This window comes from Anopheles arabiensis, chromosome 3, assembly GCF_016920715.1.
Source record: "Anopheles arabiensis isolate DONGOLA chromosome 3, AaraD3, whole genome shotgun sequence".
Taxonomy (NCBI): Eukaryota; Metazoa; Arthropoda; class Insecta; order Diptera; family Culicidae; genus Anopheles; species Anopheles arabiensis.
In genome coordinates this window covers 34,544,693-34,567,146 of record NC_053518.1, presented here as the reverse complement: position 1 = coordinate 34,567,146, position 22,454 = coordinate 34,544,693, and the positions used below count along the sequence as shown (strand labels likewise).

The 22,454-nt window shown below is 45.0% G+C and overlaps 1 protein-coding gene across 6 annotated transcripts in view; it reads left to right on the top strand.

Annotated features, from left to right (window-relative positions):
• The window catches only part of LOC120901378 (apoptosis-resistant E3 ubiquitin protein ligase 1), a 31,738-nt gene extending 13,304 nt beyond the window's left edge, over window positions 1–18,434 (top strand). For 4 of the 6 annotated variants that reach the window (XM_040309271.1, XM_040309277.1, XM_040309275.1 and 1 more), the window contains 8 exons: window positions 13,117–13,273; window positions 13,344–14,550; window positions 14,623–14,832; window positions 14,911–15,061; window positions 15,136–15,749; window positions 15,828–16,022; window positions 16,093–16,160; window positions 16,229–18,434. In XM_040309271.1, coding sequence (XP_040165205.1) covers window positions 13,117–13,273; window positions 13,344–14,550; window positions 14,623–14,832; window positions 14,911–15,061; window positions 15,136–15,749; window positions 15,828–16,022; window positions 16,093–16,160; window positions 16,229–16,331 — 2,705 coding nt within the window. In that variant the 3' untranslated portion in view covers window positions 16,332–18,434. The remainder of the gene's footprint in view (window positions 1–13,116; window positions 13,274–13,343; window positions 14,551–14,622; window positions 14,833–14,910; window positions 15,062–15,135; window positions 15,750–15,827; window positions 16,023–16,092; window positions 16,161–16,228) is intronic. The other 2 variants (XM_040309272.1, XM_040309276.1) reach the window with 1 other exon arrangement.
• The last annotated feature ends 4,020 nt before the right edge of the window (window positions 18,435–22,454 follow it).

Genomic DNA, 22,454 nt, shown 5'->3' with positions numbered 1-22,454 from the left:
CCCTGTTTACTTTTACTTGCTTGCCCTTTCCCTTTGGGTGGCTCATTTTTTAACTCATTCCAATGCTTCCGCCATTGTGGTAGCGATAAAAACAGAACACAGCGTACAGGCCGCACAGCCGTCCTTGTGCCACAACATTACAGCATTGTCTGTAAAGGGCACAGGTCAGCCCATCGAGTCAGTGTGTGTGTGTGTGTGTAGAGCCCTCTATATAAAGCATGTAATGAATATCGGTCAACTCTCTGTCTCTATTAATTATTCACCGTCACCACGAATCGCCAACCGAACGGCAGGACGGCTGCCACACGGCTGACCCTGTGCCGTTACTGAAAACGCGCTTTGTGGGCTTTGTTCGAGTGGACCCAGCCGACTCCAGTTTTGATCGACCGGTGGAAGAAAATTCAATTTTTTCTTTTGTTCACTTTCCTGCACATTCGATGAGTTGCTGAAAATGCTTCTGCAGGTGCACACACGAAAGGTGTAAATTTAATTTTCCAAAACCTTCCTTCCATTTTTCCTTTGCTGCTTTGTTCCACCGCTGCATCACCGCTTGACGTCGACCACATTAATAAGCATTATGCTCGGGTTACCGGGGGTATGTAATCCCCAACACCCGGCCTGGTTCCGCTTTGTTTGCTCGCTCAGGCAAAAATCATGCTCACACCAGACACCGCTTACAACACTTTCGGCTCGGGTGCCGCTCACATATTTATGATTCATACCGTATTAATAACGAGCCTGGCGGGAGCCAGCTCGGCGTTTGGCTCCAGGTATTTGGCGTTGTGTGGCACGAATGGCACGTGCCCAAAACGGCGAAAAATGGAGAATCACAAAAATTTCATCACTCACCACCATGCGTCTCCATCGGGGTTCGTGCCTTGCCGCTCTTTCTGTCATGCCTTTCACACAAACACACACCCCGAACCTGGCGGGGTGTTGATGAATAAACAAATAATCTTTACCGAAAATCCTGCAGGGTATGAGGTACGCCAGTAGACTCAAGAGTAAAAGAGCACCCAATTTGGTGTGAGAATGGCGCGTGCTGATAAAATTAGCTTTGTTTATTTTCACGCCCGCTAAATTAAAGAAATCCGGTAGCCCGAAATGAACCGAAGAAAAGCTTGGCCGTTTGACTCAACAAGTCTTTTTCGGCAGGTGTCGGTGAAATGCTGTGCCCCCATATCACTCAACGAACGATTTACACCGCACGCAAAGCTGTGGCGCACTGCCGAGCCGTAGGCGACGAGCTTTGCCCGCAAGGGGTTCAACGTTAAGGGCAAAGTTTAATGATTTGCATCCTCGGTGCTGGTGCCCAGTGCCCCCCGAATAAGAAGGGCGAGAAAGTGGGCGAGCGCAAAAAAAACAAGCGCCTGAACGAATGTACACGAACCTGGCATGACGACGGTGCAGAAATAATGCAGGAAGTGAATTATTCAAATTGCTCTAATTGGTGGAAATGTACAATCAGCTCTCTCGCTTGAAAGGGATTTTTTTTCTTCGTTCATTCGATCACACCACGACACGTGACGGAATGACGTGGGCGCAGCTAAAAAAAAGCAGATTAACAACACAAAAAATATAGAGAAGCAACTTCATCAATTCAAAATGTCATACCTTTTAAATACCGAAGTCATTAAAACGAAATGGCACTTGAACACGCATCCGTCAAGAGCCTGATTTTTTTCTTTCTTCCTCTTCTCAAATTACGATTAAACATGTGGCACCCCTTTTTTCTGTCGCTTTGCCACACATCGGACACACCATATTAATTTCAATTTTCCTTTTAACACCAAGCTGTTGTTGTTTGTAACGGTCGGCTTTAGCTACAAAACGGTGCTCGTGGACGAGAATTTAATTACATATTAAAGCAAACTCAAACAAAACACTAATAAACACAGCAGAAACTTGTTAGTAGATTCTTGTTTCGCTGAAGCGGACAACCGGGGGCGGGGGGCATGCTAAGCATGCATGAAATTGTAATCGTGTATCGATTTATTAGCTTATAGAACAAAATAGAACGCTCCTATCACGTCATGTGACGTCTGTGGAGTTTGGAGTGTCGGGTTTTTGTTTTGTTTTGTGTTGCCGCCTTGAGTTCGACTGGTCTTTACTGACAAGGGCTGCGAGAGAATATGTATATATCGATCTCGCAGGAAGCTCAAACAACAACGTCAAACGCAGACACGCAGACAGAGTGACTCCTGAAGCGTCATAAAACAAACTTTGACGCGTTTCGTTGTTGAACAAAAATGGAGGAAGCAAAAAAAACGAAACAAAGGGAAACGTATACATTTTTTAAGCAGCCTTCCGATGTACTCCAGCACGCATGGCATTAAAGGGTGTTCCGTGAAGAGCTAGATCGAATGTGAGGCAGGCAGATAATTTTAGCTTATGAACTAAAGGCCCTGTAGTACATTTGGTACTTGAAATTTAGCTAAAATTTACTTGAAACAATGGATAACAAAAAGACTATTCAGACAAAGCGTGTACGCATTTCAACTTGCGAAAACTTAACTGAGCTGTTAGGTATTCTGTACTATGATCAAGCTTTAAATCAGTATCGTTGGCGTAGTAGCATTAAAACATCAGAAACAATCCAAAATCTGATAAGAGAGTTCTTAAAATAAAGCCAACACGTTTCAATTGATTTATGACCATTAAACGTTCTAGACTTTTGTTGAAATGGACGTTGAATAGTTGAAGTTAGGAAAGGACCCAAGCAATAAATAATCATTCAACAGGAATGTCCTTGCATTTTCTATGCAAAAAAAGTACCAAAATTAGTATAAACTCATAACCAAACGTGTATTTTTTCTGTAGGGGAAGGTAGATAAAGACGGACACTGCGGGTAAGATGGACACTTCTCATAAATGCCTGAAAAGGGTAATTTTCGAACAATTCAACAATGCAGCATCCAAACTTAAAGTAAAACAACATATTTGAGAACATTTTAGACATAATATATGTACAATTGGTTAAATCCATGAACAAAATTAATTTTCAATTTTTAACCCTTGTGGATCTAATTTCACTACTGCGGACCTTAAGATCTGTAACTTGTATTGTTTATGTTTTCGGAAGTTTTATTACATGAATGAATTGTCGTAATTATAAAGCAAAAAACTGGAGAAAAAACGAGAATGAAATCGATAAAAAAATCTTGTTTTCTGGTAGTTTAAACATCCTGACACCTAAGCGGGAAAGACGGACACCTAGTCGTAGGGAAAGATGGACACCGAATTTGTTGCCTTATTTTACTTCTTATATCAATTGGTAATAAATAGATTTAATCAAATACCTTAAACAAGAGTATTTGAAAAATATAAATCATCCAGCATTTAGAGAAAGCATTGAAATATGCGAGAAACGGCACACCAGTCAAAATAGCAGCCATTTGTTATGCTAATACTTGCTCGACGCTGATGAGGCGCTTCACGAAATCCAATATCTTTTCACGATTTGGACAACTTTAAGCAATACATAGATGAGGCATTGATACGACATCGTTCAGGAATAGATGAGAGATTCTATGGGATTACAAATATCAAAAAGTTGAATTAACAAGTCCATCATAGAATACTGGGGTAGTGGTATTTTTGCGGAGTAATTTCCTTAGCGGAAGTTCTAGACTGTTATTCTGTAAGCTGGAGCAACATCATCTGTTTGTACGCGATATTTCAATGTTTCAATGCTTTAGATTCTGCATTATTCAAGGTATTATAAGCGGCGCTTACAATTCCCAAATTAAGGAATAAATGAAACGCCGTTGCATTTGGTCTACAATTGGTTTATGTACGTACCATGACGTGGAAAGCAATGGGATATGTTAAAATACTATAAACCTCTTAAATTTCCAACGTTTTCTATAGGTGTCGATCTTACCCTTTATGGTGTCCATCTTTCTCATATCTGGTCCGTCTTACCCGAACATCTCAAAACTGCACGAAATCGAAAGAAACATAAAAGTTTCAACACATTTTCTGATGAAAAATTTAGGTAAGATAATATATGCTCATTTTCATGATCATATCATTCATACATTCATAGATTTTTACCATGTTCCTTTACTTGTCCGTTTTTACCTACCTTCTCCTAAATTATAATCGACCCAATTTACCATTGAACCACCCTGTGATGAGCGACACACTAAATGTTGTGCTTAATATTCGTTTACGCGTTTTTGTCATTTGTCAATATCCATTATGGCCTTTGTTGGGAACTTTATTTATTTCCCCAATTTTTCCCACCAAACATTCCATCGCTCAAGCCGTATTTTGCCCAATTTAATGTCCGCTCAAGTTTGTCCAGGCAATGTTATTGTTGTTTTTTGCTACAATCGCTTACTCCCTTACTGATCGAGTGCTGATTTCCCATTTCGAAGGGCTAAGAAGCCCGCGCGTCTAGCCACGATGGCGACTTGTTTTATGGGCATTGGGCTGCAGCATTCCAGGTTTTTTCCTTCTTTCTTCTCGCTTCTCTCGCAAACTCGTTTTGTTTATTTGCCGGCCAACTCATCTGTGTGTAGGCAATAAAAAGCTTTATTTTTCTTCTTCCTGCGCACAAGGATGTGACGCTCTGCTCACTCTGATCGGTCAAACCAACGCTTGGATTGAAAGGGAAAAAAGGTTAAAGGTTCATTTCTGTTTCGTAAATGAGAAGCAAAAAAGCAAAAACAAAGGCACACGAACGCAACACACACACAAAACCTCCCGCCCAAAACTATTCGATTTATATGCATTAGATAAGATACGTTATTAGCTCTTTAGTTTACGAGCACAAATACCAACAGCAAGCAAAAAAAAAAAGCACACACAAGAGCGCAGGACGAACGAAACCACACCGCCTGAAGTTCCCCATGATCCATGCTCGTCTCAACCGACACCACACAACCACAAAAGGGCCATTTGACGCCTCGAGGGACCCAATACATATTCACGAAACCCACCCGAACGGCTTGCTGTGTGCCCCATCATCCCTGTACCATGTACCCTTAGCCACGCTCACTCACTCGCTCATAATCTTGCCCTTGTGCTGCGGTATGCAAAAACGACCGAACGCCCCAACGTGTCGAGCCCCGTACCATACCGTACCGGCTGATGACGATGATGGGTAGAGAGTGTATTTATGCAAATTGTAGGAAGGACGCTTAATTAAGCATCGAGTTTCATAACCCGGGTCCGCTCATAATGGGACCTCTCACTGTCAGCTCACTCTCGGGACGGGGGGGTCATATACCGAGAGTTAACGGCCGGTCCCGCCATAATCAAATGTGCATACGTAAAGTACGGCGGAAAGACACTGTTATCCTTTTTAATGTGTGCCCGCGCGCTTCGGTTCGATTGCGATGCGATGGCAGAATAATATAATTTGTGTGCAGCATTATTCTATCGCAGACGCAGCCCAAAAGCCTTTCCGCATTGCAGTGGGCGACCAGTTTTTTTATCACGCAAACGAGGGTGATGGGCGGACAAAGGGATGATTACATTCCACGCGTGATAGCACACTTGACATTATGTAAACACCGAATGCCTATTTTCCGATGCTAATAGAAGAAGCGCTCCTGCTGCTCGTTATCTGCCGTCGTCTCGTGGCATGATGCCACTCGAGCTCGGCGTGTTATGAAACAATCAAATATTTATCCGACTTACCCACTGTCACACTGTGTCTGTGTCACTGTTTCGCAAGTAGCTGTAAATAAATGATACACTTAAGGGTGAAAAATGAAAAACACAGGAAGCATCACGATAAGCATTTCTCGAACGGTGTACCACTTTTGTACGCCGAAGCTTCTTGTTGGCCGAGTGCGACCTTCAAAGTTCGATTGATTTTGTTGCAAACATAGACACATACACACACAAACACACCTGAAAACTGCACACAAAACTCCCACTATCACCCCGGTACAGTTTGCCGCATTTTCCAAACCCCGATCCATGTTTCTTTTTGCTGTTCAAATTCATGCCGGCATGAAATGGCTGGCCAAATGCAGCAATTCCTTTCTATGTTTTTTTTTTTTTTGGGGTTTGTGTGGGATGCCGGTTGGAGCTGGCAGACCTTTCCACCGCGGTGCGGTAAAAGTCTTCCAATACGCTTCGATTGGCAGTCAACCAAAAGCATCTGCCGCTTGCAACCAGCACACCACTGCAGCAGGCGAGAGGGAGATTAGTTGCACTGAAAACGGTGCACGTTCGTGTGGGTCGGAATCCCCCGTTCCCGGCTCGGAATCGAATCGACGCTTGAAACGTTTTGTAAAATATTCAAACACACCTCGCTGGAGATTTGCCTTGTGTGTGTGTGATGATACAGATGTCTTTCCGAAACATGATGGCACACACGGAAAAAATGAAAAACACAACCATCCACAGCCAAGTCTTTTCGCCAATTCTGTGTGCCGCAGAAAGCCACGTAACATGGCATAACTGGAGTGTTTATGGTTCGGTCATTTTTTTTTGTCTCCCTTTCGATTTGCTGGCTGACTTTTCCACTGATCACCATCCAATCACGTCTGCCAGCCATTGAGAAAAGCTTGACACGAAGCCCCGGGATGGTTGAACCACGCGCTGGGCTGAAGCGTTCGTGGAAATGTACTGTTTCATTGGGTATTTTGGGCCGGCTGCCAAAATGCACACCTCCCCTTGCACCAGGGAGCCGTCTTGAACCGCGTTTGCTCAACACCCTATCGACACCATCGATCAGTGTGGGCATGTGTGTTGTGTGGGCTGTTTAGCCGGGAGTTTAAGCTACATACGTAAGCAGTACCTACAGCAATTGGGTTGAATAATTGAGATTTTACGACATGTGACATGTGCAAGTGGCGCAGCTATGCAATTGGATTGCAGTTTTGAAGGAGGTGTTAACAACGACGATTTTAAATTGTATTTGGCATCAACAACTCGTAAAATACGGCATGATACCGATCTTTTGCCAGCTTTAATGTCAACCCCAATAAAGGTGCATAGCTCGTACTTTTTTACGCTTCTATCTGGTGACATTAGCGTAAAAAACAGTTAGTCCAATATTTTGGAAAAATACAACAAGATACAGTCAGTGGCGTATTTAACGGTAAGCAAAGTAAGCAATTGCGGGGGGCCCCGTCAATGAGGGGCCCCGCAATCTTTAGTACATAATCCATAACAGTTGATAGAATATGGTACTGTCTTAGCAAGGAGGGCCCCGTGGGTTATGGACGTTGGGGCCCCGCGCTAGACGAAGCACCATAAGCACCCCCCCCCCACCGGTGGCAACAAAGTTTAAGTTAAAATGTTACATAATCAAAGACGGATGCCGAGTACCCCCGGTAATAATGTACAAAGGGGCCTCAACAACTCTTACTGCTTAGGGCCCGCGAGACTGTAAACCCGCTACTGGATACAGTAGAACGTCGATTATCCGGCGACGGATTAACCGGCGGGCGGCTTAACCGTGCGCATAAATCTGACAGCTTTGCAAACGTGGCGAACATTTACAGCAATAGTCAAGTTCGTAAACATTATTTTTGTGCAGCTACCTTGTGTCTAGTGCTATTTTCGAACTTCATTTTTGTTCATGAATAGTTGTTAAACCTACTTAAACCAGTTAGTTGATGATGAAAATTAAATTCTAATATTGATAAATAGAATGAATCATAGTAAATTGTTACAGTAAATAATAGCATAGTAAATTGCCAGCCTATGCAGGTTTTTGAGACTTATTATTAGTACCACGCTTGCTGGAAAGTCATTCCTTGGCTACGAGTGGATAGTCCATATGAGACTTGAACCCATGACGAGCATGTTATTGTGTCGTTCGAGTTAATGACCGTACTACGGGACTGCCACAAGGAAAGACGAATATAGTAAATGAAATTGGATATAATATGCAATTAATAACTAATAAGTGCACATTAAATGCACTGAAAAAAATATATTTATTATTTCAAATCGTACAATTTGAACTATTAGTACATTTCCATGTTCTTTTTGTGTTGTCGTGCATTCTACAATTTGAATTTATTTCAATTGTTTTTATGCTTACCATAAGTAATGAACTTACTTATTGATTTGTGTAAATTTTAATTTATGTAAATTTGGATTTTTTTATGTTAATTTAATTTGGATTAATAAATTTGTTTATTTATGTAAATTTAGACAAAAACGTATACATATGGTAGAGCAGTAACATAGTCTAAGGATTGAATTATCCTTCAATTCATTATTAAAGAATGTTGTAGTTTTTATGCAGCAAATTTCTGTCAAAACGCAAATAGCAAAGGAAATGGAACAAAACTAGCAAAAACAAATAATATTAAAACATTTATTTTACTCTATAGCACTGCTCTTAAGATGTGCAGAATAAAACCCACTCCAGTTTGCCCTCCAAAACCCCAAAGCAAAAGCAAACAATCGCCAACAATAAAGTAAATGTGATCGATATTTAATCTACCAAACACCCTCTCCAGACAAATACCGTACTACCCACGTGTCCAACGCCGTACTGCGAACTGTCTTCGTGGAAATCCGCCGTCAATCAAGCAGGATTTGTTGCAAAAACCACCTTCCCTCCCGCGATTGTGTATGTGATGGGGCGAAAGCGAATGAAAATCTGATTGAAATTAATCATACCAAAACCCCCCGGCACTGGCGTGCCACTCACCGTCACCGGCGCGCTGTATGGCTTCCAGCTGTGGACGAATTAAACACCTCCCGCAGTAGTTGGTGGTTGGATGCAACCGTTCGCAACGATTGCCATTCTGGATTCGGCACTGCATTTCACCCGGGTGCATCCTTGACACATCGCCGATGGGGCCAACAATCCCAGGTTGCATTGAAGCCGAGCGTTAGCGCCGTGAGCGCACACCGACCGTACCCCGTTTTGCTATCGAGAGTTGTAGTGCCGCTGCTGCTACTGCTACCTTGTGACCTCCAAACAAACGTTGCACCCGGGCAGGTCGGCATGGATGTCTATTTGGAAAATGTGCGACCGGTTACTGTGCTCGCTACTTTGCCGTGTTTTCTTCGCTTCAGTTCTCCCCGGTGAAACGATGTAACTACGATCGCTGCGAATGCACGAAATGAATTCGCCTTGGCAGAACTTATTTTAAGCCACACACACACAGGTTCTAGATCCCTATCTCTCCCCTTGCGGCGTTGCTTTGTAGCTGCCGTGTGGCCGAGTTTTTCCGCCATAAAACCACCGACCGATACTGACGAAGGTATTTTTGATGCTTTGCGTGAGTTCAGCGAGACATGCAAGCTGGGAAGTTTGCAGCAAGTATTCTAGGTCTTTTTTTTTTCGTAACATCTTGAATGTGAAACCTCCATTAGCTTTTGTTCGAATGGTGAAATGTGGTTTTCATCGATTAGCAGCTCGTTGAGTGATCAGCTCAGTTACGAGACACTTGTTGGTGTGCTCGACCGGTTTCCGGAAGCATCCACGGTGTCTCATAAATCGATGGCCATTACTGCCATCGCTGCCAAACAATGTCTCCTCCTTCGTCTACCGAACCATTGGAGGCGGCTCCAAAAAGTCCTCTGAGCTTGTTGCGTGACTAATGTGAATGCATAAAGGTGTGTCCCCCCGATCGGGGAGTAAGGAGGTCCCCGGAGAGCTGCTCAGTTCCCAAATTTAAGTCCCTGTACACACCGGCTTATGTTGGCTGTGGTTCAAAATTGTGGTTCAAGATGCTCACTCGACAACGGCGCTCCAGAGCTAATGCCTTGTATACCCTTGACATTGACAGCTGAACTCCAGCAGAAATGGCCTTTGCGCTTCTCCAACCAAAAGCGTCGCTAATTGAACGACGGGCTTGGATGAAAACTCATAAACAAGTGGCGGCAAACCATTAACGCGAGTTGTCAGGCATTCGGCAGCAGGTGATATTTGCAGTTTTTGGGAGTTTTTTTTTTTCTTCTCCTAATATCAAAATTACGCGCGCTTCATTTCGCAATTCAACACGTATCCCGGGCCCGGTCGGGCGGGCGTGACTAACGATGTAAACGATTGCTTATAAAACATTCCCATCGGCACGCAACCCTTTTGCTGAATGGCATGTCGTGAAATGGGAAGCTTTTTTTCATTTCTTCAGAATCGGGGTGGGCAAATGATCTAGATTTCATTCCAAAGCACACTTCTCCAAAAGGAAAATATGTGTGTGTCGTCAAGTCACGAAGTCACGACATGCTCAAAACGTCTCCCGATCCCGGCTTTACTCTATATCCATCGCATGCCTTTCATTTGAATGCAGAGAATTAGGAGCGTGGCCTGGAGCAAAAAACCACCTGCCCAGAAAAGGAAATCAAATTTCCTTACCGGCACCTAAACGCCAGGTTTTGCTTTTTGTGCATGAGCCGTTTAGTACCAAACGCGCAAAAAAAGCAAGAGTAAAAAGACAACTACACCACCAACGCGGCAAAATGCTGATTATGGGGCAAGTTTAATTAAAAAGTTTTTGTTTTCACCGTAACCTTCGACATCCGGGTTTTAGTAGCAGGGAGATGGGCAGGAGGACGAGGAAGACATCTGCAATCAAATTGCGCTTCTGTGTATCCACTACCACCAGCAGTAGTGGCACGCTTAACATGCAGAACACAAATTTAATAACGAAAGCTATTGCAAAACATTCAACTTTACGTGCGCTTTCTTTAATTTTGCTCTCTATAGTGCGGCTCTCTCTCTCTCTCTCTATAAAAACAAGTTTATTTAATAAAGAAAAGGAATCCTTCAAACAATCCCACAACTACATTCACAATAGAGCCAAATCAGAAACTGCTGCTGCTCTGCTGCTCTGCCGTCCGTATCAGACCATTCAGCTTCAGCCCGCCAGTACCATTCCATTAATATGTTATGTTGTGGCCGTGGCTGAGGAAACGTTGCTCCTTTCTCTGTTGCTTCCTTTCTTCGTGAAAAATGTTATCTTTTTTACCGCGGGGTAGTAAATAACGGGCCGACGAGGCTTCAACCAGTTCAATCACTCCCGCCTGGAAGGTTCCTGCTGATCAACCAACTCTTTGTATCGATGAACCAACCCACCGCATTACACTCTCCGGGGAGGACTGGATCTTCCCCACTCTAAATGATAACCTTTTGCCCTTAACTATTCCCTTCGGCCAACCATTAAGCAAAGCCCCATATACTGTTTGGTGGTTGGGATTGGGGTTCTAAATTGCCGCCCCGGGGGCGATGGTGAAATGAAGGAAAACCTGATCGGAAATTTGAAACCATTTCCAAGAAAAGCCACTCGGACTCGACCAGTGCCACCGACAGCGCATCGATCCGGCTCTCTCATCCAATCGGAACGAGAAAGCTTCAAGTGTGTTTCGACACGATTCGAACCTTCGTTCGTAACAAATCGATCGGAACCGGAATTTGATATGGCAGAACAGCCCCTTTTTTTGTTGCTGTATCAATAGAGAGGGAAGGAGAGGCGTGTGGCAAAGTACATTGTACACACGCTTCGGTTCCGAGTGTCCTTGGCATGCCCAACATCCCGTAGCAAAACGGCTCACCATATGGTTTTGAAATAATAGTTTACTAACATTACCATTTCGGCAACGTGCTCACACAATGGCCACGTGCGCACGGGCCCATTATTGCAACTTAGTTTCACAATAAAACCGTTTCACCACTCACGCCACCGCCCGAATACTTCAACCCAGGTTCCCCCAAGCGTCACATTACACGGTGTGGAGTGTTTGGTGTGCCATTTCAATTCATATTTTACGATTTTTATGCATCTAATACGTGTGCGCGATAGTGATGTACTCCCTGGAGCACAGCCACGAATTCGATCCGACTCCGATTGCTCTTAGTCCGATTCCAACTCCGGGAAACTCGGAATCACAAATTTCGCCTGGAGTCGAAGTCGTCTGTAAAGTCATCCGGAGTCGGAGTCATCCGAAGTCTGAGTCATCCGGAGTTTCAACTCCGGACAACTCCTTATAAAGCTCGTCGGACCTTCCTTCGGAAGTCGGTTCCGAAATTTTTGGAGTCGGATCAGAGACGACTCCGGGTTTTTGCCAGATTGACCCATCGACTTTACCCCCGGACGACTGCAACTCTGAACGACTCTGATTCCGGATGGCTTTAACTCCAACTGCGGATGACTTCGACTCTGGGTGATTTCGACTCCGGGTGACTCAGACTCCGGACGACTTCTTAAAAAGCTCGTCAGACCTTCCTTCGAACGTTGGTCCCGAAATTTTTGGAGTCAGATCAGAGACGACCCCGGATTTTTGTCAGATTTACCCATCACTAGTGCGCAGCGCTAACCGCGGGAAACAACCTACACGGAAGCACTCCACCGCGACATAAACAATTGCTCAATTTTTGGACCCAGCCGACCATTAATATTACTCTCTGTACGTGTGGCAGAGTGTGTGTGTTTCTGTGTGTGTGTTGGAAGCAATAAAAATATAATTAAATTTTATTCACCTTCCTGCTTCGCCGGTCGTGGAACCCATTCGCCGGACACCAGTGCATTGCGCTTGTGGCTGCATTTGCAAACGAGCATGCAATTCGCGGCACCAGGTCCACCCACCCCGCCGAGGAAACGGCTTCATTTGCGTAAATTAAATTTCGTAATGCCCATAAAACACGCATTCCTCGGGTGTGTATGCAATCGGTCCCGTGGGAATGTATGCAAGGCAACACATTGTGTGCACTTGCTGTGTGAATGTTTGGCCTCGAGCACGCACTTCCGACATCGTGATGTTGTGGATACAGCGAGCGATACAGCGGTATCGATACAACACAGCTGCCCATCTACAAATGTAGAGCGTCCACCTACGCACCATACGAAACACGCAAAGCACGAAATGGCTCGAAATATCGTGTGGCATGCCAGCACGTCCTATATTTCTATTGAGCTTAATGCCATTCGTTTTGGGGTTTATTGTGCCACGGCACGGTCGGCATGAAACAGAATGAAGCAATTCCCGCCTGCATGGAGCTTAAAAGGGCATACGTGCTACGCGGATTGCATACTGTAAGGCGTGTTTTGGCTAGAAGGATGCAAATGGGGTTGCATCTAGCGCGCATTAACGACTCCATTTCACATTGTGCGCCATCTTGAAGTGTTTTGCTCGATAAATAACAAATTCCAAATACCTAATGCAGTGCCATTTGTCATCCATTTGCAGGTATCTCTACACTCTCGAGCTGTGGAGATCCAGAGCGCCTACCGGAGCTACCGCCGGGTGATGAACAGCGTCTTCAGCGAGCTGCCTTGACTCTACAACAGAAACTAATACTTCGCGAGTGGCTTAAGGAGCACCGGCTGCAGCATCATTATTCCAGGTAAGCCGGCCAGCACGCTGCAAATGTCTGTTTGTGGTCAACAAGCACAAATATCTTGACTGCTTTTCAGATTGGTTGCCATCGAGGTTACGGCACTGGAAGATGTGTACTGGCTGGAAGATTCCCGCGCCAGCCAAATCCTCGGCAAGGATTGGCCGATCTGGTCGAGCGCGCGCCAAAAACTGCCAACCTCCAAAGCCAACCTGGAAGCCTTAAAAGCCGACCTGTGGTCCACGGTGGTCAAGTCCAGCCAGCACCAGGATGCCTGGACCTGGGGCGGTATGCTCGTCGTCTCTGTGTCCGTCGCCGGGCTGGTCACGCTGGCCGCCATGACGCAACCGTCCCTCGCACCGGAAGCACGCCACTCGCTCCTGCAGTACGTCACCGGCAAGTATCTGCTTCCCGCGAACTGCAAGGTGCACTGGGACTGGACCGAACCGGCCCGGGTCGGCGGCACGATGTGCTTTACCGTCCGGTTCCATCAGCGCAACGGCCAGGCCTATCCCATCTGTGATACGGATCAGTTTTTCGTGGAGGTGACCGAAGGTACGCGCAAGATCGTCACGATCAGCGAGCTCGGCTCGCCGACCGATCCGAACAACGCGAACATTGCGCGGGTCAAGTTTACCGTGCGCACCGCCGGCCAGTACAAAATTTCGGTCCTGATCGGGTCTAGTCATATCGCGGGCAGTCCGTTTACGAAAACGTTCGCCCCTGGACCGATGGATGCGCGTCGGTCGCGTCTGATCAGACCCGCCAGTACGGTTGTGTGCTGTGCCGGTGCACCAACCTTCCTGCATATTGAGCCGCGGGACGAGCACGGCAACACGTGCCAGTTTGAGGCGGACTGTGACCCAATCAAGGGCTACAGCATCGACATCTTCGATCTCTACGGTAACCATAGTGATAAGTTTGGCAGTGCTGTAACGTTCTCGTACGATAAGGTGAATGCGCGCATCAGCCTGACCGCGCTGTTCCCGGAGCCGGTGTGCCTGCGGGCGGTGGTCGCGTACGAGACGCAACCGATCCCGAACGGGGACTTTGACATTATTGTGCTGAGCAGCAGTGATACGACGCTGGTGCATAAGAATATTGCCTCCCGCAAGCACAACATCTGCTACGAGGCGAAGCTGTTCAGCATTTATGGGCAGCAGCGATGGACCAAACCGCGCAAGGTGTTGTGCTATGTGGGGCCGAAGCAGGTCACCATCAAGGAGATGATCCTGAAAATCATTCCCAAGCGTATAGCGACGTTCCGGCTCTGTCCTTCCACTAAAGTATGTTGGATGTTTTATTTTTTTGGGAAATTAGGTCCTAGTGTGAATTAACGCTTCTCTTTATGATTACAGTTCCACTTTCTTCCACCATCAACCATTCAAATGAACAACGGGCACGGTGCCATCTTCATCATTGACGATGGCTGTCAGCCGAAGATCGAGCTGGCGTCCAAGGAGCGCAACGTCATCGCGGCCACCTTCACCCACTTCCTGCTGAAGAACATCGGAGGATCGGAAACGTTCAAAGACAAGCAAGACTTCTTCTACCACGAAGTGCGACTTGTACGCCATCCCATACAGGCAGACCTTGCGTACTTATGTTAGTGTTTTCTTGCTTTTTTGACTCTGTCCCATTCACAGGTGCGCAAGTTCCATTCCAACTACTACCACGAGAAGCTATCGCTGAAAGTGCAGCGCGACAAGATCCTGGAGTCGAGCATGAAGGCGACGAAGAACTTTTCCGTGTCCGATTGGTGCGGCAACTTTGAGGTTACATTCCAGGGCGAGCAAGGTATACTGCAGCAAGAAGAGATCTTGTATTTCCGATTCCTTATCCCACTCAATCTTTTGCTCCTCTTCTTCCAGGCATTGATTGGGGCGGGCTGAGACGCGAATGGTTCGAGCTGGTCTGCAGTGCCCTATTTGACCCCCGTGGCGGTCTGTTCTGTACATTCCACGACAAGCGGCAGGCCCTAGTACATCCGAACCCGAACCGGCCGCCCCATCTGAAGCTGAAGCACTTCGAATTTGCAGGCAAGGTCGTCGGCAAGTGTCTGTATGAGTCGGCACTCGGTGGCACCTACCGGCAGCTCGTCCGAGCACGCTTTTCTCGCTCCTTTTTGGCACAGCTGATTGGGCTGCGAGTACACTACAAGTACTTCGAGCAGGACGATCCCGATCTATACCTGTCGAAGATCAAGTACATCTTGGAGACGGATCTGGATACGAGTGAAAATCTGGAGCTGTACTTCGTGGAGGAGATGTACGACCAGAGTGGTCAGCTGCAGAAGACGGTCGAGCTGATCCCGAACGGAGCGAAGGTGCGGGTTACGAACGCCACCAAGAACCAATATCTGGACGCGTTGGCCCAGCAGCGTCTTTGTAATAACGTCCGAGAGGAGATCGACAGCTTCCTGAAGGGATTGAACGGTATCATTCCAGATAATTTGTTGAGCATTTTCGACGAGAATGAGTTGGAGGTAGGTTTAAGCGTTACAGTTAAGCGTTTCGTGTTTAAAAATGTCAGCCTAATAACTCTGTTTACTTCTGCTGCTTAGTTGCTACTCTGTGGTACCGGCGAGTACTCGATCGCTGACTTCCGGGCGAATCACATCATCAACGGAGGTTCGGCCGAGTTCCGCCGCGTTCTTGGTTGGTTTTGGGCGGCCGTCGGTAACTTTTCGCAAACCGAAATGGCGCGCCTACTTCAGTTCACCACTGGCTGCTCCCAGCTACCTCCTGGAGGCTTTCAGGTAATGCAGCCTTCATGTTTTTTTAAGTGATAGTAATTTAAAAATAACCTCCTTTTTTTAATTGTTTCAGGAACTGAATCCTAGGTTTCAAATTACTGCAGCTCCTACGTTTGGTAATCTTCCAACGGCTCACACTTGGTATGATAACTTCAGAAGACCTCCAAAGTCTAGCAAGATCATTGATCTCATCTCACCTTCCTTTTCAGTTTCAACCAACTTTGCCTGCCCGACTACGAAAGCTACGAGCAGTTTGAAAAGGCACTCATGTTTGCCATCAGCGAGGGCACCGAAGGTTTTGGCATGGTCTAACTGGTGGACGCGTGGTTTGCAAAAGAGTTGCAGTACACCGGAAACTGGCACCGCTATAATCCGCTTTCTCTTAGGTGCCAAATATTCCCCGATGCAGTTGTGTTGTTGTGTTTGCCCCCCTGTTTCTCTATCTATCACTCTCTTCTACCAATAATACTACTACATTCCTTCACCGTATTGTACCCGTTTAGTGAACAGAGCTTCAGATCATCTCGCTTCGACAACAATCCCATACGGTTCTGTGCCAAATTCGTACTCCTAGTTGCATTTACGTGAAGGTCAGAAGGTGCGTTGCGTCCCTCGTTGCCTTTTGGGGAAATTGGAATGGGGGAAGTTTTGGAAAAAGATACCAGAGACGCACCTGGTTAGGGCATCAAGCTCCATCCGTTCAGTAGCGTTCGTTTTTTGTAACGATTCTAGTGCATACAGATACAGATAACCACATCCACACGCATCAACCGGTGTGCGCTTCCAGTAGGGGCCTCGTTGCAGCAAAAAAAGTGTACTGCACAATACGTATCCGTTCGATGCTTATGCTGTGCGCTTAGTCGTTGCGTTGAGTGCAATAGTGTAGCCGAAGCGTGTAGCACATAGCTTGGGGAGGTCGTCGGCCACTTCATTCCATATCTTGCCTCTGCGTCACAAGTATTGTTCTAGCGATCATTCAACCCCAAATAATCCCAAAAATATAGCCTCCAAAACCACAACCTTCACTCTCTGTTCGTCGGCTGGTCGATCTGCAACTGGAATGCAAGCAAAACATGCTGAGATTCTGTGATACTTAAGAAAAGCAAATCGCAACTCCAATGGAACCTTAATCTGGGTACCGAACCAAAACTATTACAAACAAAACTCCCGTAAAATTCTAATATTTAGAAAATTTAAATCCTCTGCACTTGCGAGGATCGAAAACCGAGTGCAAATTCAAAACACACATACAAAGTTATCCGAAGACAAAAGATGAAATCATCAACAGAAAAGGCGAAAAGTTAATTTGCCCATTTTAGAACATCAATTCCAGTTATTTCCACAGTGAGAGCAGATATATCAAAATGCAGACTAAATAACTAAAGCTAATCATAAAAATTGACAAAATCATTTGTGTACCAACCTGTCGAAGAAGGGCCCCGCGTTAGTGCCTGGAGTCTTGCCCAGGTCGGGATGAGGTCGGCAGAGCGGAAGAACATTAGACCACATACAAAGCTTTTAATTCGAGTTCAAAATTTAGCTGTTAAATATTTAACCTATGTAAACCAAATGGAAACCCATAACCTATATAAAGTAAAGCCACACAACATAAACAAATTGGAAGAAACACACACAGAAACACAAGTAGGGCCTATTATAGAGTAACAAAGTCGAGCCAATGTAGATCGATGGGAACATTTTCGAACGATCTTTTGTGTTACCATATTGGGGGAAAAAAGCATGTCAGAAGCAACAAACAAACAAAAACTTTACAAATTCATCGTATAAAAGAGCGGAAAATAGGAATGCTCTTATTTAAAGCAACAAGCAACAACCCTTCTATCCATTGCGATGATGGTCAAAACGTGATCGGAAGTGAGATTTTCAAATTGCGGATCGATAACGGTCGATTGTTTGTAATAATAATAACAATAAAAAAACAACTCCAACACCAGTGCAGCATGCAGCCAAGCAGCTCGCGCATCCAAACCCCAACATTTTGCCACCGGTGCGCTTAGCCATTTGCGGGCGTTTGTGGGAGGAGGACGGAAGAAGCAGACGGAAGGGTGTGGATGTAGGGCGAAGTTTTGTCCGGGCGATTGAGATGGGCGTGTTTTGCATGACTTTTGTTCTGGGTTTTTTCGAGCGACGACCGTCTCGGGTTTTGTCATCACTAGTAAGCAATAAAGTAGAGATATTTGTGCGCTAGTTGTGTAGAAAGTGTTGCGAAGATGGGAAAGGGAAGAAGCAACAGCAAATAAACCATATTAGATGATAGCAGTCTCTTAGGTGTCACTCGCAGGAACAGGAGGAAACCAATTGCCATCAGCAATGGAGAAAACAACAACAAAACACTGTTTCGCATAATGAAGTGCAATAAATATTAGTGCATAATCGAACGGATTAGGAACCAAGGTTTTAAGTTGTTGAAGTTTTGTTTGTACTGACGTCGATAATATCACCTGTGAAATTTACGCACGATTTATAATGTGATCTATTTGCCCTAATTTGTTTTTTTTTTTAATTTAAGCCCATGTTCATCTTTCGTTCCATTAATAATGTGTTGCATGAATTACAACGGCTTCTAGGACATGCCTGCCTGTACAGGCTTTCGAGACTTAATTCATTACCAGGCAGCCAAATAGTCAATCCTTGCTACGGAGAAACGGTCCATTCTAGGCTTGTACCCATGACGGGCATGTTATTGAGTCCTTCGAGTTGACGACTGTACCACGGGACCGCCCCAACAGCTACAAATCGTATAAATTTCAAATTTGAAATTGCTAGCGAAACTTTTCAACACCCCATGAAATATTTCAATGAATTTCAATTTCGCTTTCAGCAAGCTGGGTTGTACAACTTAATGAGCTTATTCAAAACGAAATGTACGAAATAACTAATATTTTTCAACATAATTCTGTGAGAACACATCAAAATTAAATTAATTGGAGATAAACACAATGAATCAAATTGACAATGAATAAATTGACCATCAAAAGTACAAAAACCCATAAATAAATTAGTGATGTATGTATATGTTATTCAGCTGATGGTGTTAATGACGACAGAGGCTTTCAGCCATTGATGAATTATTACGCTTCTAGTCCATCCAGTTTAATGATTTCAAATATTAAAATGATTATCAACTTAAAAAATACTTCACTTTTGCTTTCTTCTTCTTTGGAACAATAATCGTTGTCGGTCAAGTGGGTGCCTTGTACCCACTAGTGAAGTGAGCTTGGCTTTCAGTGACTTATTGTTACCATAGCAGGATAGTCAGTCCTACGTATGGGAACACAGTCTATTCGCGACTTGAACCCATGACGAGCAAGTAGTTTAGTCATACGAGTTGACGACTGTACCATCAGCCCGGCCCACGATCGCTAGTAGCTAACCATAACATTCCTGTTTTTTAAATATCAATCACTGTTTTGCTTCTTCTTCTTTGGCACAGAACTTCTTCTATATCACTAATGGACTTGGCTATAAGAGAATTATTGGTTACCCTTAGCAGTATAGTCGCTCCTACGCTTGCAGTTCCACACAGAGCTTGAATCCAAGACGAGCATATTGTTGAGAAGTTGAGCGAGTTGACGACTTTATCAGTCATTTTCATAGCCTGTTCGAACCGAATGTGTTACTTATCCGCTCTTAAAGAGTTCATTCCATCTATTCCTAAAACCATCGGAATATTCTTCGAGTGCTAACTTTTAGTCTTCAAGTTTCAACTATAATTTTGTTGGCATTACACAATATGTTTATAGTTTAGTCAATATGATGTTAGCTAACTTAATCGTTTAAAGTTGATAAAACAGAACAATAAAATACTAAAGCACTAGTTTGCTTTTTAAAAGCGATTTCATTCACTAAGAAACTCCTAGAAACTCAACGAAGTGGAATCATGAACTTGTTCGGATAAAACATTACACAATGCTAATTCACTGTACCTGCAAATGCACTTTGCCGGTGGAAATTGTTTCCACGAATTTTGCTCACTTTCCTGCCCAGTTGTGCATCCTTGCGTGCGCGAAGCATATCTCTCTCATTCACAAACAATCAAATAAATCACCAAATTCTGCGAAACATACAAACAGTTTTATGCTATGGAAACGGGGCCTCAAAATCCCTGGCCCGGGGAAATCCCAATCTCCAGCCAGCCTCAAGTTCAATGTCGGTCGTCCGGGTTAAAGAGGGGCGTGCAGGACACGCGATTATTCTATGTAAAATCAATAACGCTCCAAGCCACATCCCAGCCCTGGACCTGGACCGGCAACTGCCCAACAGCCAGTTCGCGGAATTTCAACATCCTTTTCGGTGCCAAAAATCCGTTCAAAAACTGGTGTGCAAGTGTTGGGAGAGTGTTCTCAGAAAATCCTTTTTTTAAGGAGAGACAAAAACTACAACGCCAATGTTACATGCATACTTTGCATTCGGACTGTGAAGTTGAAGGACATCACCAGCAATTTTCCCATCAAACCAAACACACAACAGGATGCATAATCAACCCACGCGCATTCCACGCCACATTCTTCCGTTCTAATGATTTAAGCATGACAAGAAATCGATTGAAAAATGTGTTCCTAATTACCGGTAAAGCCGGGCCGAGCCCTCCCCCGCAAACACCCCCCTACGCGAAGGAAATCTCACTTTCCTTCCAAACGGTCGGAAAAGCTTGACTGGATTCACGTGAATCAGCAAGAACGATGGCGGCGGTTAGTCAGAACACCAATTCCTAGAATTCAGTACCAAAGGATTATGTACTCGCGTACCTCGCGCGTAGCTTCAGGCTCCTTCTCCGGCACTTGCCCTACATTTCCCGCGCAAGAGCACTCACACACACACACTGATGTACGCACACACACACTAGCTTATGGTACGTGCGTATATAGTGCTTTCATTTTCACGGTGTGGAAAACATGAATGAAGCGTTTGTGTTAGTGCTGCCCGGTTGCCGGTTGCTTTGCGCACTTTTTACCGGGCAGGAAAGTGAAAAACAATCGCGCCAAAGAAACACGCCGCCGAATGAGCAGCCAATTAGCGAGCAGAATGATGTCATCGTTCCGCTCAGGTCAAAATCACCTTAAAGCTGAACAGTGTTTTGAAAGGACTGCAGGAAGGAAAGGTGGCGAAAAGATTCTCGAACTAATATACTATCAGCTTTAAGATGGATCCTTTGGATGATGAGTCATCGCAGGCAGCATAATCAAATGCCATCCCAAAAAAAAAACAGAGCTTTCCATTGTGGGAGTTGAAACGGAATTCCGGTGCAACATAAATTCTCACGCAAAGCATATGGATGTGTTCAGTATACTAAACACTAACTGCACTACCTGTACTGCCACTATTGAGTTGGCAGTGGTACTAAGGTGAGCGACTTGTGGGCACCTCACGCATTTATGAAAATTCTAGGACCCGATGATTCCTTACCCAAGCACTAGGGGTCATCCAGGCGAGACATTTCGGCGCGTTAGGTTCTCCCACGACGCCAACGTATCCTGGATCGCTGAACTGTGTATGACTAATAAAGGACCTTTCACTAGTGATGCGTTGAAAGCGAATGGATGGACGTTCTGTTCTAGTTCAAGGCACTCTGTATTACTCATATTGTTATTAAGTAGCAGGCCCAATAGCAGATTGTTCCATTTCTGAGGTTTTGGTCCTCATTTTTTTGCCAACCCCATACAGCCTTTCACTCTTTGGCAGTAAATTGACCTATTGCGATTGGATGAATCATCACTATCAAGTAAATGCTGTCAAGTTCATCACCCCATCCTCAACCCAAGTGACTCATTTGTCAGGGGATGCTCCGATACAGCCATCATAAAATGGATCTAGTTACACTCCATTTCAGTTTCAGGGGTCAGATCAGTTGATGCATTAGTTCGCGTTGATAGGGCTGACAAATTATTCTCCATTGCATGGTACATGTTTTGGCTGTTTGGCGTAACTATTCCACTCAAACGGTACATAAATGTAAATAAACCAATAAAAACAAATAAACTATTATACCATCTCGCACGCGTTGACCACTCATTATTTGGCGGCTTCTTTGCGTTCCCGTTCGTTCGACCGTCGTCTCAATTACCCCCACTCGAACCTAATTGACCCGGTTCGGCATGGTCAAAGGGAACGGTCGTGGGATGGGAGAAGTCATCGATACGGACAATCACAACGAGTCTACCCAGCCCCTGGGTCTGGGTTTTCCGGATCGAGCCCCGTACCACGAATTCCCGAAACAGGTAGCTGGCGCGAATGAATGTTGATTTAATTTGTACTGTCGATATGCGCGCGCAAGTACCATACACCCCCTCCAGGCGTACATGGCGGCGACGATGGACGACAGTGGCGCACAGACACGCTCACGTCTATTAGCTTTCGCGCGTCGCCGGCGCGCGTAATGGGAATCTTAGTAGGCAAGTGTGTATTGTGTGCTCT